At 31.8% G+C, this 19,463-nt stretch overlaps 2 protein-coding genes across 2 annotated transcripts; one reads left to right on the top strand and one right to left on the bottom strand.

Annotated features, from left to right (window-relative positions):
* Nucleotides 1-11,067: 11,067 nt before the first annotated feature.
* Nucleotides 11,068-15,764, top strand: Rrp5 (Ribosomal RNA Processing 5). The gene is made up of 2 exons (XM_040713825.2): nt 11,068-11,641; nt 11,710-15,764. The coding sequence occupies exons 1-2, from the start codon at nt 11,423-11,425 to the stop codon at nt 15,640-15,642; spliced, it is 4,152 nt and encodes a 1,383-aa protein (XP_040569759.1). The 5' UTR covers nt 11,068-11,422; the 3' UTR covers nt 15,643-15,764.
* A 31-nt stretch (nt 15,765-15,795) lies between these two features.
* On the bottom strand, nt 15,796-16,404 carry LOC121119204 (uncharacterized). Its single transcript, XM_040713826.2, has one exon. The coding sequence runs from the start codon at nt 16,402-16,404 to the stop codon at nt 15,796-15,798; it is 609 nt and encodes a 202-aa protein (XP_040569760.1).
* Nucleotides 16,405-19,463: the final 3,059 nt, after the last annotated feature.

The raw sequence follows: 19,463 nt of genomic DNA, 5'->3' as shown, positions 1-19,463 counted from the left end.
AGCCGTCATAATTATTTATTGTAACTTTAAGTACATAGCAATGGTTTCGCCTAGCTTTGTTTAGTAGTACATCTAATCACAATACTTATATGTAAAAATGAATACACATGCAAGGGTAGAATGAGGCTTTTCTGGTATTTTTTTATGATATTTTGCCAATGTCTTACAAACTCTCCTACGAATAATTTTTGCTCAACTTATCTAAAACAAAAAATTACACGTTTGTAGATACAGGCTATTAAATAGCCTTTAAAATATATCTTTGTTGTAGACTCCATTAAAAGTATATCAACAACTTTTATTTAGGGCAAAACCATGTTCTGTACTGATAAAAGTGCATGGTAGTCTACCAGGGGGGGATATGGGTACAATTGACTCATGACTCTATGCAAAAAAGTCAAGTCTTGGAGCACTCCCCGGATAAAACTGATATTTTTTATTAATATAGGCATAAAAATGACCATTAAAAACTTCAACAGCAATAACATTCAAAGGCTTTATAAAAGTCACGTTTATTGAGTATAATTATAATTCTAAGCCATATTTTGGCGTTAAATAACTATCTTTATGGAAATAAAAAGTTAAAATCAATTGATAAAAACATTGCAGCATATGAAAGATTAGTTATTTATGGTGTTAAATCGATTGTAATTTTTCAAAATGTGTTCAATCAAACAAAAATTAAGTGATATAAAAGTATCACATTCTAAGACTATTATTTATTTCAATTACTTTATATTATGAATAAAACTAAAGAACAAGCCTTATATTACAACTTTAAAAATTGCCGTCAAAAAAACGTCTATTTTGATTGATTTTTCAGATTAACCTTTAATTTTCTTTTGGAATATTCCATCAATAATTAATAAAAAAGGATAGATCCGAAATTAAATATTACTAGGTCCATTCGGTTACTTAAACTGTATTAAATACTAATATTATAAATTTGATATGAAATATATTTAAATGGTGGTTCATCTCCTGGCTTCTAAATTATTAATTAGATGTTACTATAATAAAGGATATATAGAAGCTACAAGTTGGGAAATATCTTAAAATAAACTTCAGTTTGTTCACAAAATGGGACAACAGCTGTATATCTCTTTGATAGACAGCTGTTGATTGTTTTTGTATTAAATTTTGTTTAATATTTTAGTTTTTACTTTTAAATATCTTAGTGTTTTTATCACTGATAAATCCATAATCGGAGTGAATTGAGTCGAGATCATGATTATCGTCTCTACCTGTGTCAGCAATGGATACTACTTTTTTCCTATGGAATGTATGTATATATATGGAAGAATAAGTCATTTGTTTGAATGATAAAGGACCATGAATAATAAAGTCATAGGGCATGAAGTCGGAGGCATGGGGACTTTGAGTAGTCTCGGAATCGTTAAATGAACTTGAACTCTGAAAAGGTGGACCCGACTACAGCACATCATGATATTACAAACAAATGAAGGAGTGTTCTATTAAAAGTACTTTTGTCATTTAAGTATTTCTGTATATTATATAAATAAGGAAGGCAGAGACTTGAACCTTTCAAAAAGACGGCCCTCTGTTCTGTTTGGAATGTTGGAACCCTGCTATGAGGGTTTATGTTTTGGAATTTCTTGTACTTTTCCGGACCGGGAGTTATCTTGGTCATTTAATCATTTTATTTGGTTATATAAAAAGGGATCCCATCTGGAAGATGTTCCCCATTGTTAATTGCTCTCTGCCTCCCTTTGTATTTTCTGTTCGAGCACAAATATTTACATTTATTATGAAAGTTTTAAAAAGTTCAGACATATATTTGTAAAAAAAAAAAAATAATATACATTAATGTAAAATGTATCAAAGAGATAATCAGAAAGAATTTTGAGAATAGTTTAATATTCAAAATAATATAAAACGGCATTGGCTCCGACTTGTCCATTATGTTATTAAGCGTCAGATGGCCATCCGATTAAACCCCTTGGAGAATGTTTGAAAACCTATAATCTCTCCATTGTTTAAAATTTTAGAAGCTTCTCCATATTGCCATTCCATACACCAATTGCCACCCAGCACTTAATTAGAGGTTAAAGATATTGGGTTAGTAAATGTAGAATTTTGAACAAGTATTCCTTTTTAAATGAATTAATTAAAATTAACCATTCACCCACTTTATTGGGAAGTGGGCTACTCGCTGAAAAAGAATATAACCCTTCATGTTTTTAGACTAAGTACTACTTATCTAGTTGATGAAAAATAAAACATGTGAGTTGGTGCGCTCCTATGACCGCTAGTGCGAATTCACACTGATTCGGTTATAAGGAGACTAAAATAAAATAAAAGCCCACGTTTGGATATGGCAAGTTTGTGCTAAAATATGTCTAAATAATTGGGTCCCCTAACGTATCTACAATAGTTTACTGGCTTAGAGCTAAAATGAATAAAACCCACGCTTGAGAATACATAAATTCACTTTAAAATCAGAACATAAAGAAAAAAAAAAAAAAAATTGTGTAATATTTTACTTACTTGTTCAGAACTTTAATATATAATCTGTGAGGGATTTTAATCAAATATATTAGTTGCTTGCTCACCTAACTTCCTTTTTTACCTGCTTGTGAATTGGGGGGAGGGGGTGGAAGTGAGAAGAACTAGATTTACGATTATAAGTTATTCTAAAACCCTGTCATAATATTACGATCCATTCTGTATAAAGCATGCATGGTTGTTAGGACTTTTAGTTGGATCCATTTTGTGAATATAAGAGGAACCCTATAGCCTTATTTACGTCATTATAGGTATGTTAAGACATTATCCCCCTCCAATTTACTACAACAAGTGTTACAACTATATCATTTGGTTCTGAATTGTCACCGAGTTCAAGATGCGCAATTATTGATTTTTTTCAATCGTCCGTCCAGTACTTAAGTATTTTCTCTTTTTCTCGATTCGCCAATTCACGCGCGTCTGATCCAATGGTCGAATCTACCACGTAGACATAGTTACCCCTACAAATTATAATATCAGGCTTCAAGCATATCCCTCATGCGGCACGTCGTTACCTTCCTGGGCTTCTATTTCCCTCTGGCTCACGGAGCTTACAATCATTATTTGAATAACATTGTGTCTTTTTGTCCGTTTGTAATTTTGGACATATTTGGAGGATATGAGACAGGTTTTTTACAATGTATAAGCTGCATTTATTGCCCCCTTCCGATGTCCTGAATTTGTACTGATTCACCTTCATCGGGAGGTTTTTAGGTGGCAGGGTACTCTTATTTTTAGCAAATAATAAGTGGTGTAGTTAGTAGTAGATTAGATAATGCGCCAGCCCTTCTCTACTCTTTGTAAGGTCTTCAAACAAATACCAGATTCCTAGATTTAGGAGAGCAAGTTTGTTTGTTTCAATAATAATTTGATTTTTGCATAAAACAAGATGGATTCCCCCTTGTCACAAAGTTTTTTTTAAGGTATGGGTTCTATATACGAAAATGAGGCACAAAAAATAAAAAATCAGATTTTTAATTTTCACTAACGGAAAAAGGAAATACTAATAAAAAACGGAATAAGGAAGAGGATTAGCAAGTTAGTCTTAGCATGTATCTTCACTATGGTTGAAGGAACAACATATTTCTAATGTTGTCTATCGACAAGTTTTACTAATTTCAAGAGTTATTTAAGGCATTAATTAAAAAATTCGAAATAGAATACATAATTCGGGAACGTCCTAGTGATATATAGAATATAATTAGAACAGGAAAAGCTCCCTATAATTACCCCTAACGCCATGTGCCAATAAGGCCGGTGTGAATTATGCAGAGTTATTATAGTAAGTCTTTATGGACTCAGAGTAGAATTGAGGATCGACATCGAAGTAATTCTTGCCAATGTCCTTGTTTCCTTCTCTCCCCTTCTCCTTTGTCACAACTGCTTGTAGTTGATGTATGTAATGACAGCTAAGCAGCTCTCCTCCAAAACATTCTTCAATTTGTCAGGGTGGCCATGTTGATTTTCGGTTTTTTTAACATACCCAAAAAAACAATTATGACATATCTACTAATTGTTACATACAGATTCATAATTATGTGAGTAAATAATAAATTCCTCTTAAATACATACATACTACAAAAAAAAAAAAAAGAGTAATTAATGTTCCTTGATCAACATACACAGTTCCATTTAATACATAGGATGTACATTTTTATTTCATAATGAGAACAAAATTGTCTTCATCAATCTGCAACGAAATTACAAGCATATATTTTTATATTAGCATTATTATTATAATACCATCTTGTTAAGCAAAAAGAATAGATCCAGTTTCATTTCTCGAGATGAGAAGTAGGACTGAGTATTATTATTCATTATACACATATAATAAATAATAAAAAGAAACATTGTAATGAGAAATATCAAATTTAATTGCTTGGAAAGCAACATGATTGTGAAGTCTGTTATTTCATTCCCACAAAGATATGCACGAATTTGCGTAACAAAATACATTAGAGTGGGTCAAAAATCAGATTTTTTTAAATACTCCTTTATTTGGTCAGATAGAGTTGTACAGGATTGAAAATTTCCCCATATGACCTATAAACTGTTTTAGAAATCAATATACATTAAGTATATACAGTAGGGTGGGGTTTTTTTTTTCAACTTTTTGTATTTCGATGATGGACAGTGTGGAAAACTTGTGATATGGTATGAACATTAAGTACCCAATTTTACATTGGATCGCTTTGGATCGTACATCTCGATCAAATTATAAGAAAAAAAAACCTTTACCTATTAAATAAATATAGAGATTTTGAGCTATTTTGTATAAAATAACTTTGATAGATATTTTTTTAATCTACAAAAAGTGTTAACAAGTTTTTTTCTAGAATTCTACGATGTTCAAAAGATGTCATTATAGGGCAATGAATTTTTGCATAGGATATTTTCTGACTATATTTAAACTTTTTCCAACTAGCTGTAATCAAATTCGAAAAAAGTTGGAATCGCCATAGCTCATGGATAACACGCTCGGGAGAAGTTATTCTCTTGAATTCAAAGTATGTACGTTCACACCCAGGTGTTTCTAGAGAAAGAAATATAGTTTATATATATGGATTTACTCAGATGTTGATCCTCAATGCTACACCAAGTCTATCTAGGACTTACAGTTATAAATCCCAAGCAAGCCCTCATTGTTACTCTCCGTCTTTCATGCGCATAAGCACTAGTAATTCCTTTATACGTAGATATTCCCTTATTTTCCTAAATATACAAAGTCACCTTACTTTTTGAACAAATCTCGTATATTGAAGAACCTCTAAAACCCCCTCCTTCGGGCTCATATTTAGTAAAAATTGCCAGCATATCAATACCAAACTTTTCCTAATACCCAATTTAAAAAATCCAAAAATTTGATTAAACCCCTTCAAAACGACGCACCTTAACATTCAAACATATAATATGATATAGCATAATAACTTACAGCAATTCCATACTCATGGAGACACTCCCAGAGTGTTGTTTCCCCATTGGGAAATCTCTTAAGTTAGTAGAGCAACTTTTGCGATATTCTACAATGAGAGCAGCTTCTATGGAACAAGAAAATAGTACTTGTACTGTTACTGAAGCTCCCACTGATTCAGCTAGTTTTCTTGTCTGAAGCAGGCCTGGAAAGAAACCCAATGATCCTAACGAATTTAAAAATCGACTCTCTTTATCCAACATTTGATGTTTTTTTGTCATTTACTCAATACATGTAAACATAATTATGTATCGTTAAAAAAAAAAAGCTTCAGCATGCAGAATTGAATGCGGTAGGATGATATTATAAAGGCAATTTTATATATTTTTTTAAAGTATACAATTTATCAATATGTTTGAGTCTGTGAGTTACATACTATAATTATTATCCATAAGAAAATTATCCCAGGATCGCTCTTTTAATCGGAAGGTCCTTGTGTTCTTTATTAATCAAATATAATAATATATCATGGAATAACTTATTGGAGAAATAGGAAGATTCAACGTTTGTTTGGGGGAGAAGAGGAGAAGGAAGGCAGTAAGGGAGAATGTTTTTTATATAGTGTATGATCATTCCAAAAAAAGGGATTGTTATATATGGATGTAGTTCATACATGTACAGGGTTCGGATGCAAAAACGTGAACTAAATGACCGATTTTAGAAAAATGTCTATCAATTTATTTTTTAAGAAATAATTTTGAAATTTTTTTTAAGAAAACATTGAGACACGACCTTTTTGAACATGTTCACTCAATATAGCGACCTCAGCAGCAATCACAGCCTCCACACGGCGGCGGTAAGCCTTGCAGGAGCTGATGATGAACTTCTCGAAAAATTTGTTCCACTCCTTCACAATGGTGGCCTTCGGGGAGTCCACGTTCGGACCAGATGTGCATTTAGTCTTCTTCTCCAAAGTGCCCCACACAGTAAAATCCAACGGGTTCAAATCCGGCGAAGATGATGGCCACATGTCCTTGGGTCAAAAATCAGCCATTTTGTAGGTGCAGAACTTATGGCATTTGGACGATGTATGTGAGGGTATCGAGTCCACACATAGTTGTCCTCTGGGTAGAGGGTCTTGATCCATGGCAATATGGTGAACCTCAATACCTTGTAGTAGACCTACTGGCCGATTTTCTCCCCAACCTTAAAAAAGAAGGGAGGCATCTTCTGTTTTTGACCATTTTAATTATTGTGGTTCCTTTTTGTTGGCGTTCGTTTTTAATACAGTGGAGAGTGGCTCTATACTACGTTTAACCGGTTTATTGACTGTTAATTATCTCAAAGTCATTTGAGGAAGTACTTTTTTCTTTTATTTCGACCTAGAATACATTTTTAGTTCAGTCGGTACTGTATTGTTGACCCACCAAAATGTTTGGGGATGTTGGTGGATGATTTCGGATCACTAAACTTTGATTCATTCAAGGATTAAAATGTTAGGAAAACTTAAAATATTTTTGATAACGCTTTAAATTTGGGTAGGTTGATGAAAAGATTAAAGTTAGTCTTGGAAAGATTATTATTGAAAGAAGTGATTCAAATTCCATCAATATTGATCCTTTAAAAAAGGGTTAAGCAAATGACAGATTAAAAAGTGACAAAAAAAAATCAACCTAGCAAATATAAAATATTGTTTCTAATCAGGTTTATGTATTGTATATATGATAAATAAAGATACTTCTACAATAAATAAATTTTGCCCCATCAAAAATAGAAAATTGTTGCTCAGTAATTTGATTTATAAATGAATATTTTTATTGTAAACACACAGAACGATATCAAATGAGAAAATATGGATGAATACGCAACGTTTTGGTATATATTTCTTAACACAACCTTTTCTCCCAGTGGGTATGCATAAAATTCGATTCGATTTCGAGGGAAGGCTAAATCAATCAGTTGAAAAATGATAGTATTAAAACTCATTGTCTGAATCTTGGGACCACAAGCACACTGTATTTTAATGGTCTTTGTATCCGTATTTGTGTTTATAAATTTGAATACACTGGTACTCGAAGCTAGGGTTAACCTTTGATTTTTTTAAACATATGAAGGTCCACTTTGAATTTTAAAATGAATATTTTTAGTTTAACAGTTTTTAGTTAAATTCGTTTTAAAATTTAAAGTGGAGTGGCATTTATTCAAAAAAATCAAAGGTAGCTTCTATAATTTTTGGGATGACGGTTGAAACCTCAACACTCCCCATAAGATCGAGATGGAAAGAGACACTCATACAACGTCCAGCCCAACATATTAAACAATATAGTTTCAAAAATGCCAAAAATATAGGCTTAATTTTAAAGTATTGATAAAATCTAAGGCATTACATAACCAATTTTGAGTTATATATTTTGATGATGAGGGTAATTTAAGTGCATTTGTCAAGTTATTAGATGAAATATGTATAATTGATTAATTATTTATGTGCATACTAGCAGCAGAGATGGGAATTTGGACTCAAAAATTAAGATCCGATTATTTATTGGATTTTCTTATAAAGATATTTTGCTAACATTCAAATCAAATTTTCTTTCGGATAAACTGTATCTGTCTCCGTTTTTGAAATAAATACCCTATCCTATGGGCTATGCGTTTTCATTAGCGGAGGGATGGACATACATATATACAAGTACTGTAATATTATATTATAGACTATAGTAGATGTAACATGCATGTCCGTCCGTGGATTAGTAAGTTCCTCTTACTAATTCTTATTATGTGTATAATTAAATAATTCGTAATAAAATATATAATATGGGTACATCCTAGTTATAAATAGTATGAAATATAAAATAATTATAAATGAGTGTGATATTAGATTTTGATTAGCAACGAGAAATTTAGCTAAAGCTGAGCCATGTAGACCTCTAGAGACTAAAGTACTCCCTGTTACTTCGCGTTATATTATCCCCCCTCTTCCAAGCTGTAATAATTGTTCTTGTATTCATAAGGAGAGAACATCGAAGTATTGACCAAATTTATCTCTCTCGGCCACTAAAGTAGTCCAAGATCTAATTTTGGCCTTTTCTGAGTTTGCGTTGGTACTTTTTTTATTCACTAATACGTCAAAATCTGTATGTCATTGCCAAGGAATACTAGAAGCATAAGTAAAGACTCTAAAAACTTAGAAAAAAGATATATAATACATAAATTATAGGTATATTAATGAATATTTAGTAGCACACAATATAGGTATGTTAATAAAAAAATCATAATTTTGTATTTTTTATAAATATTATGAAATTTTAGCTAAAAAATGTAATGATGCAAAAATTACATTAGCTGGTTGGATAGAGACGGAGAAATTACCATTTTTCTAGGTAAAAAAAAACAACAACATAAAACCTTTTATTTTTATTTTATCACCCGCAATGGTCACACTTTTTAAGACTATTTGTTTGTTTAGTTTATTTGAACCCTAAATGGCGCATCGAATTCCAAAACATTGTCATAATAAACATAACAACACATACTTATAAATACTAAATAAACTAATGAAGGACCCAAAAAATCTTACAAATATGTTTATTATAATGACTACTATTTAGTAATTGCACATAATATGTAATAATATAATTTGTATAGAACCTAATCTATAATAGATATATTTTTTTAAACAAATAAATTTATAGTTAACATTTGAAAGATAAGAAAAATGTTTCATAAATAATAATAATAATAACTAGATGAATAATAAACTTTATATTATATTAATTATTAAATATTGATTTTTGTATAATAAGCCAATTGTCAGAGTTGAGTGTATCTTGTAAATATATATACTCTGTTTTTAATTTCTGAGTCATAGATTGTCTTTTATTAAGTATTAACTTTGTGTGCTTGAGGAAAATGGAACTGTGTAGAATAACTTATTTTTATACTTGATTCGATTATAAGACATTCATTTATAATTTTTATTTCTTTTTCTTCTCATGTTTGATTTGTTAGTTTCAAGTTCTCTATTCAGTGCACTTACACCAACATTCTTAATTTTTATTTCAGCTTTACACCAAATTCAAAATACTCCATCCCTGATACCATGGTTGATCTGATGTATTTAGGAGTCGGCAGGAGTGTTGTTGCTGTTACAGGTAACTCTGTGAATGCATCGAGTAGATCATCAAGTGCTGAGTGTTTTATATTATGCTTTAAGGCACAATGTCGTAAGAAAGACTTCAGCAAATTTTGTATTTCGCTTTTGTCATTGCTTGAGTCACTTGATGATTCACTAATATCAACATTATTCTAAGATAAGAATAAGGGTCACTAAGATGATAATCACTAGTGTTATTTGCAATTTCTGTAGACTTAATATCCACTGGCTCAGTCTCAGGCAGTACCGAAAGGGAATGCTCTTGATTGGAATCCATCCTGACGCTGGGCTCTTCAATAGTAAGCCTAATCTGTGCAACGCTGGGAACATTCAAGCTTAGTTCTGGAATTTCTTATCTCAATTCAGTTCGCACAGCTCTATCACTCGGCGAACTCTCTTCCACCTTTTTGTGTAGGCTTGTTTAGTCAACCGCTTCTCACTCATTGTTGCAAAATTCGTGAATTTGAAGTCGAAACATTATATCTACCCACAAGTTTTAAAAAAGAAACAATAAATACAACCCACTCTACCGAATATTGAAAGGAATAAGTAATAACTAATAAGAGTAATTTGCTCGAAGTAGAAAAACAAAGATACAAATGATAGATATAGAGGCACAAAGGCGTGTGCAACATGTTATTTTGGCAAACCCGCTAAAGACTCAAGAGTATTAGAGCATTCGTAAATTTCTTGTACTGGTAGTAATAATTTATTCTTTTAAACACAATTAATAAAATACAAGATATATACATTAATATAATAATTAGACTTAAAAAATATATATACAATTATAATCATAGATTTTGAAATATTCTTGATCTATGTACGGCATTTGCGTCTTTTATAACTCTTCTAGTAGTAGCTCGATCCAAAAGTGTTTTTTTAGGCGAAGATTTATATATTTTTTTGCCAATCAAATGGATCGATCATTTAGGCAACGTTACAACAACGTAAGTTGTCAATGAATTTATACCCAACGTTAATACAATGTTAAATTTACGGTGTTTTTCGGTTACGCTATTACTTATGACTAACCTTATATTCACCAATAATTAACATTTAAACTACGACATGTAATGGCTAAGTTAATAGATAAAAGACTACAATTTACCTCAGATTTATTCAAATATTCGGATTCTTCAGATCAACCAGAGAGGCTCGAAAGTCGAAAAATATAAAGCATCGGGTACGAGAATTAGAAAACAGGGTATTAATAATGAAATAATGTAGTTATATCTCACGAATTTCTTTTATTTGCTGGATTGATGTTTCTGGGATCTTTACGAATACGTTTAATATATATTATATAATAATTTAACTATAAATTTTTATGATTATTGATTCAAATCAAATATCAACAATGACTTAATAATAAAACATTCACTAAATAACTGGCTTGAAAAAGTGTAGATTTAGTTCAATAAATAAAAAAAGGAATAAAAACTCAATCTATCCTTATATAATTCATGTGTATATCACAAACGGATAGTGTCTGTATAAGCATATTATCAAAAATTCCCACAAATATATATATATATTATAAGCACAGTATTTAACTTCGGAATTTTACTTGTTATTTAAACAAATATGGACATGAATAAGAATCATAATTCATATAGGGCCATGGCCATATGATTATTTTGAAATAATGTGACATTATTAATTATTAAATAAATTTAAAGAATGAAGGCGGAGCTACAAAAGAATCAGCTGATCAAAACAATAAACAATAACAGAGCCCACGTTTTCTTAATTTTCTAGTAGTCGGTTGAAGTACTATACACATTTAAATTATTCTTAGTACTGGAAAGAATCCCACAATTGACAACGGAATGTCCATCGAGGAAGAAAAATCCTTTCCCAGAGGAGGCGTAGTGTCCATTAATAAGAAGAGAAAGAGAGTAGAAGGTGAAGCGGAGGAGAGGGAAGTCAAGGACTTCCCTTCAAAGAAAAAGAAAAATGCCCAAAGTCAGAATTTATTTGGGAATTCGTCCGGAGGAGATGAAAAAGTTGGGAAATCAAAGACCAAGGGCAATAAGAAGAAAAATAAGGTAGGAGCTCTTATTATAAATTTTTTAATTTGAATTAATAAAATTATTTTTTAATTGATGACGAATAGTCGACGAAGTCATCGAATGCTGAGGATAAGAAGGAAGATGATTCCGAGATCAAAGTGGTTCATGTTGGGGGCTTAACCTATAGCACTCTTTCTCCAGGGATGAAAGTCCTAGGGGTCGTCTATTCTGTAGAGCAATATCAAGTCAAATTAAGTCTTCCAGGATATCTTAGTGCTTCTCTTCCTATTACCAAAATTTCTAAGATCTATAATGACCTTCTTGTTCAAATAGCTCAAAAAAGTTCGTCTGATGAATTACGTGTTCCTCAATTGGAGGACATGCTCCCAAAAGGCACTGTTCTTCCCATCACTATATCCTCTGTTGATAAAACGGAAGAGGGAAGATACATAGTTAAGGTATCTGCTGAGCCAGATCTTAACCTTATCTCTCTAAATCATTTAAATATTGGAACTCGTTTAAGTGGGATCATTTCTAGTGTTCAAGACCATGGATACATAGTGGATATTGGTCTTAATGGAGTAAGAGCATTTTTAAAGAGCAAAAAGGAAAAATTAGTAGTTGGACAAATTATTTATGCCAATGTTTCGGCTAAGGATGAGGTCGCAAATACTGTGTCTCTGTCGCTTAAGAAAAAATCAGTGGTTGTAAATCCAAGTTCTTTGCACTCCTTGATACCTGGCATGCGGATTAATGTTCAGTTTAAGAAAAAACTCAAAGGGGGGTTTTCGGTCTCCTTTGGAGATCTTGAAGGAATTGTTCCCTTTCCTCACTATGCTGTTGATCAAGAATTTGTGGAAGGGGAAGAATTGGAGGCGTCAGTTTTATATGTTGCTCCCATCGTTAATACTGTCTATCTGAGTTTAAAAGAAAATGTTTTTACTGGAGGAGTAAACACGTTAATTAATCCTGTAAAAACTGGAGAATTGGTTCAGAACTGCACAGTTTTGTCTGTTTCACCCAAAGGAATCTTTTTGAAAAAAGTAATTAAAGGAGAGAAAATGATAATATTTGTGAATCCGTTTGAGGCTTTGGATGGTCCTAAGAACTTGAATATCTTGAAAAGCACTTATCCTCTCAAAAGCAAAGTCAAATTGGTAAGATTAATTCAATTGGATATGATGAGTTTGGTTTATATAGGATCATTGAAAAAAGATATGATCGATAATGGTTTAATATCTCCAAAGTCTTTAAATGTAGGAGATCACGTAGTTGCCAAGATCAAGGCATTTAAAGAAAAGGGAGTTTGTGTGGTACTTGGAAGACTCAATGGTTTTATTAGGAATATGCATCTTACAAGCATACCATTGAAAAATCCTGAACTCAAATTTACTGCTGGATCAAAAATCAAATGCAGAGTATTAACCTTACCTGGTGCCAACAATAAGAAGGGTATCACATTAACAGCCAAGCCTGTTTTAGTAAAGACTGAGTATACTATAGTTGATTCATATGATCCAAAGTTCCTCAATATTGAGACTAAGGGTATGGTTGTTCAAGTTAAAAACAATGGATTACTTATTGAGCTTTTCGGAGGGACAAAAGGTTGGGTCACTAAAGATGAAGTTAGCTCTGATCCTGTTGAATATATTGACAAAATGTTTCATCCAGGTCAAGTTCTTAAATGCAAAGTGAAAAAAATCGATGAACAAAAAGAAAAAATGGTGCTTAGTCTTCGTCTTTTAAACAATAACAAGCCCAAGAGCAAAAAAGAAATTGCCAAGATGAGTTTACTTAATATTGGAGGGAAATATTCATGCCGAGTTACTAGTGTGGATCCAAACGGACTATCTGTTCAGGTTATTCAAGGCAAGGGCGTTGATAAAACTGTATCTGGTTTCATTCCCACAAATCATTTGACGGACAATATATTTCTTGCAAATTGCATAAAACAATCCTATTCAGTCGGAGACGAAATTAAAGAAGCATTATTTCTTATGCATGATGCCATACCTGTTCTTACACTTAAAAGATCATTTCTCTCATACGATGCTAGTTCCATCAATAGTTTTGAAGACATTCATTTAGGCCTCGTTGTGCCTGCTGTAGTTGATAAAATCCACAAAATTGGCCCATCTGTTACTTTTCCTGTGACAAAATCAACAATGAAAACAGAAACTATACCCTTGCGATCACTGGCAGATTTCTTTATTGAAGATATCAACGACATACTTTCAGTGCATTCGTCAATCCTTATAAAAATCATTGACAAAAAGGAAGAAGATAAGTCTTTGGTTATAAGCTCAAAAATGAGTGTCCTTTCAATTAATGAAGAAGTTAGTCTTGTTTTAGGCCTAATTGAAGAAATCAAACTTATTAGAAAAGGTGTAAAAGGGCCTTTGAAAAGTTATGAGCCTGGTATGGTACTAAGTGCTAAATTCGTTGAAAGGAATGGCTTTGGAATCATGGTATCTGTAGGTAAAACAAGAGGAGTCATAACAAACACAAATTTACATAATGATTTTGATGAGCAGTCTCCTATTCCTGTCGTCGTTTTGTTCGTGGATTATGAAATGGATGTTCTCGAACTCACTAATAAGATTGATATTGTCTCAGATCTAACTTTAGTGAAAGAAAAACCTTTGAGGGTCGATCAATATGTTCAAGCTAAACCTATTTGGTCCAGGGATGAGTTTCATTATGTCTTAATGATGGTTGTATCTCCCGTAAAATATAAAGGTCGATTATTGAAGGTTGCATCTCGAAGAAATATTAACGATTGGAAAGGCAAATTTGATGAATTATCAATTGAAAAAACCTATAATGTACAAATCAAGGATCGTATTGATGCTATTGCTGTGATTGATGACCCTAAATTACAAAAAATCAAGGATAAAATAAGAAAGAGAAAAGCTGATAAAAATGTTGATACAACAATTTTGAAAAAAATTAAAATTCCTGAGCCAAAGATCCAGGAAGTAGTCGAGCCTTCTGCAGTAAATGAGGTACACCAGATGAGTATTGATGTGGAGGATGAAAACTTTAATCCGTGGGGAGAAGGTCCTTTACTTAAGTCAGTAGATGATTCAAACGACACAGATGAAGCTAAGAAGAAAAAAACTCATTTGAGTAAAAGTGAAGCAAAAGCATTAACTAAATTGGAAAAGGAGGAGATTCGTAAAACGGAAGAGTTAGTCATTAACGGTGAAGAAATAGAACCTAAATCCGTTGATGATTTTGAGAAAATTGTTCTTGCGAATCCCGACTCTTCATTACATTGGATTCAATATATAGCATTCCATGCCAATAAAGGGGAAATGAAAGAGGCTAGACTTATAATCAAGAGAGCCATTGAAAAGATCCATTTCCGTGAAGAAGAAGAAAGACTAAATGTTTATATTGCTTGGTTTAATCTAGAAGAGTCTATTAGTTCTGAAGACGAAGTTGAAACTTTACTGAAGGAGATTTTGAAGTATAACAATGAGTATAAAGTGTACAACCGCGTCAGTCTCATATATTCGCAATCAGGTAAAATTAAAAAAGCTGAAGAGCTTTACAAAACAATGGCTAGAAAATACGGTAAAGAAATTGAAGTATGGTCCAAACTTGGACGGCATTACTTTGAAAGTGTTAAGAATTTAAAGGAAGCAAGATTTACTCTCCAAAGAGCTCTTCAACATTTGGACAAGAAGCATCATGTTGAGGTAACGGTTAAATTTGCTCAAATGGAATTTAAATATGGCGAAATTGAGAGAGGTAAAACTATTTTCGAGACAATATTAAGTAATTATCCTAAGAGGATAGACTTGTGGAATGTCTATGCGGACACCTTAGTTAAGGCTGAAGAAATTCAAGCAACTAGAGACTTATTTGAAAGAATGATTACTCTAAATCTGCAACCCAAAAAGATGAAGGCCATCTTTAAAAAATATATTGATTTCGAAACTTTACAAAACGATGATTTTAAAGTTGATAGAATTAAGAAGAAGGCTTTAGAGTATGTCGAATCCAAAGTTGGAGCATTGGATACAGACTAAGGATTTACTTTTTTACGTACGTTTAATTATTATTATTTTTTTTTACGTCAGATATGCCTTGAATTTTCGATAATCGTTTTGTATATTATGAACTAAATATACCATAGCTGTTTTATTCTGAACTTTTTCTTAAATTTTTATTTCCACAAATGGTTAAAAGTTGATATTCATATTTGCATGTACTCTCACCAGATCCAATGCTTTAAAAAATTCTTCAAATGTAATGTAGGTTTTTTCATCATCACTTTGCTTCATATCCATAAATATTTCTTCTGATATACTCCACAATTTATCCTCAACAGTACTACTAAAATGGGACAAAATTTCCAATAGCTCATAAATCTGCATTATTTTGATGAATCCGGTTCCCTGGATGTCGAATATATTGAATAAAAATCTGACTTTGTTCATTGTCATATGAGGATGCTCGTCCGATCCATGAAACCAGTCAAAAGATTCTACAAAATGGGGGAATGTAACTTTAATGTCCTCCAATTTTATGGAATGATTTCTGGGCTCAATTGTAGATTTATCTACATAAAATATTGTAATAATGAGGCGTTCAGCAAGAGGATTTGCTCGAAATTTAGAAATCTCCATCATGTCTGATGGAATAAGAAACCCTTTTTTTCCATTGTCTAAATTTTGAAATCGAGTCCATAGGCTTTTGACCATATTTCTAGAGAATCTTGTATTTGAGACCAGATATGTTAGTACAACCTCATCAAGGGATGAATTACATGTTGAGCATCCTCCACCCATTTTGCACTGAATACTAATAAACGATGTATTTGAATATTCACTAATATATAATGAAGTCACATCATGTTTTGGAAGTTTAATAATTGATTAATTTTGCATTCGTATTTAATAATTCAATATGTACTCTCAAGATATGGTACTTATCTTTAAAAGGGCCCCACCAACAGCAGAGCAGGCAATATTTAATACTGTTATGGTAATTAATTAATTATTATATTCTTTCTTTCTTTTTCTCCGTGCATTCTATATGTATTTTTTGTTTAAAAAAAAATTATGTACGTTTTTTGTCCAAAAATAATTGTGTTTATTCTTAATTAATTGTCATGGATCCATTGTTCCGTATAAAACAACATATCATAAATCAAAACTGATATCAGCAGTATGGTGTCGATCGTAACTTGCAATTTGGAGCATCGGCTTGAATAGAGATATTTATTATTTGTTTTTTTCTTTCATTTTATGACTCACTGGCGCTAGTACTTGGAGTTATTAGGCGTCGATGAACATACCAACCTAGCTTTAATACTGTAGAAGATAAAATTTAAAGAAATACACAGTGTGTCCCTATAACTACTATAATAACGTGTGTATAATATATACGCGTACTATAATATGAGAGGAACGGGCATACATATGTGCGTATGTCCGTCCCTCTGCTAATAAAACGCATAGATTAGGGAATTTATTTCAAAAACGGAGACCGATACAGCACTTAGAATTAAAATAAAAGTTGTTTAGAATTCTAAGTTACGTTCCTAAAGCTATGTTTCATTCTTGCCATACACGATTACTGGGCTCTGGAGGGATTTTTTTTTTTCGCTAATCAGTTTTCCTTTCTTCGTAAAACAAGATCGATTCCCCGTGTCTGAAAGTTTTTTTTAAGGTATAGGTCGTAGATCCAAAAAAATTTAAAAAAAAACAAATTATTGTACTAAAGGAAAGTAAGGAAAACGTATAGATTGAATATGAATTAAAAAACGGAATAAGGAAGAGGATTAGCGAGTAAGTTTTGATATGTATTAACAAAATAATTCGAAATACCCGACCAATATGCAAGGTGGCATTGGTTATTTCTAAATTCTAATGATTATATTTTAGTTAAATGAACTGACAATATATTCTGATTGGTTCCTTATATTACTTTTTTATCTCCGGTGTACCTCTTAAAACATTATTTATATTTTCTTGTAAAATAGAGTTATGTTCGTTTTTATGATAAAAATATTTGTGATACGCTTCGTTATCAAAATTTAAGACACTTGTATCCAATATAACTAGCTTCTTTTTTAATTAATTTTTCCAGATAGTTGGGCGGTTTTCGTAAGGTAATAAAAAATATTATAATAGAGAACCCCCTGGACAAAAGTATTAATAGATAGAGAGCTAATAGAGAAGTTGTATGGTACGTCTGAATAAAGATTTTAGAGTATTGCAAGCTTAACAGCCAGCAATATTTTTATAGGGAAGACTGGGGTAGTTTTGAAGAACTACATTTTCATCAATGCAATGTCTCCATATCTAAATAAAGTAGGCTCTCTTAAAACGTAAGAGATGTGGTAGACACCTATAGTTAATAATTGATCATATCAATTTCTTTGCACTATCATTAATTATTACGTCTTATTTATTCGTTTAATTGAAATTCTACTTCTGGAGTTGTCATAGGTGCAAGGATTGCTGTCTATAGAATATGTATTTTTAAACGATTTGCACGTTACTGCATATGCATAACTAAGTCATAGCCAGGTTATGGTCTTATGTCAGTAAGTTACAATAGAATAAGAATTGTTGGTTCGTTGGGGATCCGTGGATAAGAAACTAAAAAATAATTATTTTCAATATATAAACATCAGCAAAGCTATAAACCATGTGCAGGAACAAAGACCACGAGATCAAGGTAGTGTTCAAGTTGATACACTTTTTTGTCCCGTTGTGTTGAATATTAGTTATTAGTTTACTCCATAAATATAATATATAACAAGGCAGCCTCATGAATTCACCATTCTAACTGAACTACGAAAATATCACGACGTTACCTCACTAACAAAAAATATGCCGTGTATTATGTTGTCAGCTGTCGATGTTTATCCTATGAGATTACAAAATCTGGCCATCAGTATATGCACCCCATCCCTAGTGTGCTAATTAATCCATAAACACACTGGCTTAAATAAGAAAACAATTACCCAGTTTGTCCGGAGTATTACTGTATTTTAATGTATAACCCGCGGGCAAAAATCCTATTACAAAATTGAGCAAAATAATACAATTTTATGGAATAATTAAATTTAGTGAGGGACAAAGGAAAAAAGTGGTAGTCAGAGTTTTATTAATTGTGTTTCGAAATTAATGTAGGGGCTGCATAACTCTTCTCCTGGGATTTTCGCCTAAGGGTACAACCAACATATTAAAATGTGCAGTACTCATTACAGTAAGGATGGTATTTTTGTAGAGTGCGAGGAGAAGGAGGGAGCGATACTTATGGTGTTGATGAATCAATACCCTTGATACCATTAGCTAGATCAGAGGTTGGGAACATTTTTTTTCTAAGGGAAACATACCGCCATATATTTTAAAAAGGTAATTCCGTGAGAGCTATACAATATGTTTAACACTAAATACAAATGCAACTTAATGTGTGCATTTTATGTAAGACCAACTCTTTTAAGTACAATCAGTCTCTGAATTCACTGTTCATTAATAAATTAGAAAATCAGAACTGTAACCAGTTCAATTTTTTTTGAAAAAGCAAATCAGTTATAATTTTTGCTCTACTACATAATTTGCTTTCTTTTAGAAAAGAAATCTTTAAAAAAATAATTATTTCTCCTGTTCTCGTATAAAAATTTTTGTATTTGATAAATCATTCTTAATAATAAAAAAAAATTGGCTCGCGAGCCATGGGTTCTCGACCCCTGAGCTAAATGTTATTTATTTTTGGAGAAAGAAATGAATTGCTACAACAAAAAGGAAAACATACATTTAAAATAGTATTCATGCAAGGGAGAATATTTATAGTTATATCTTAATTAAATATATATTTTATAACTTTATCATGC

Source organism: Lepeophtheirus salmonis, chromosome 6, assembly GCF_016086655.4.
Source record: "Lepeophtheirus salmonis chromosome 6, UVic_Lsal_1.4, whole genome shotgun sequence".
In the NCBI taxonomy this organism is placed as follows: domain Eukaryota; kingdom Metazoa; phylum Arthropoda; class Copepoda; order Siphonostomatoida; family Caligidae; genus Lepeophtheirus; species Lepeophtheirus salmonis.
This window is presented reverse-complemented; position numbering and strand designations above follow the sequence as displayed.

Excerpts from the sequence above, each read along its gene's own strand:
- Rrp5 (XM_040713825.2), top strand. The coding sequence starts at position 11,423 with ATGTCCATCGAGGAAGAAAAATCCTTTCCCAGAGGAGGCGTAGTGTCC. Across the intron at positions 11,642-11,709 it reads GCAATAAGAAGAAAAATAAG|TCGACGAAGTCATCGAATGC; the intron begins GTAGGAGCTCTT and ends GATGACGAATAG.
- LOC121119204 (XM_040713826.2), bottom strand. The coding sequence starts at position 16,404 with ATGGGTGGAGGATGCTCAACATGTAATTCATCCCTTGATGAGGTTGTA.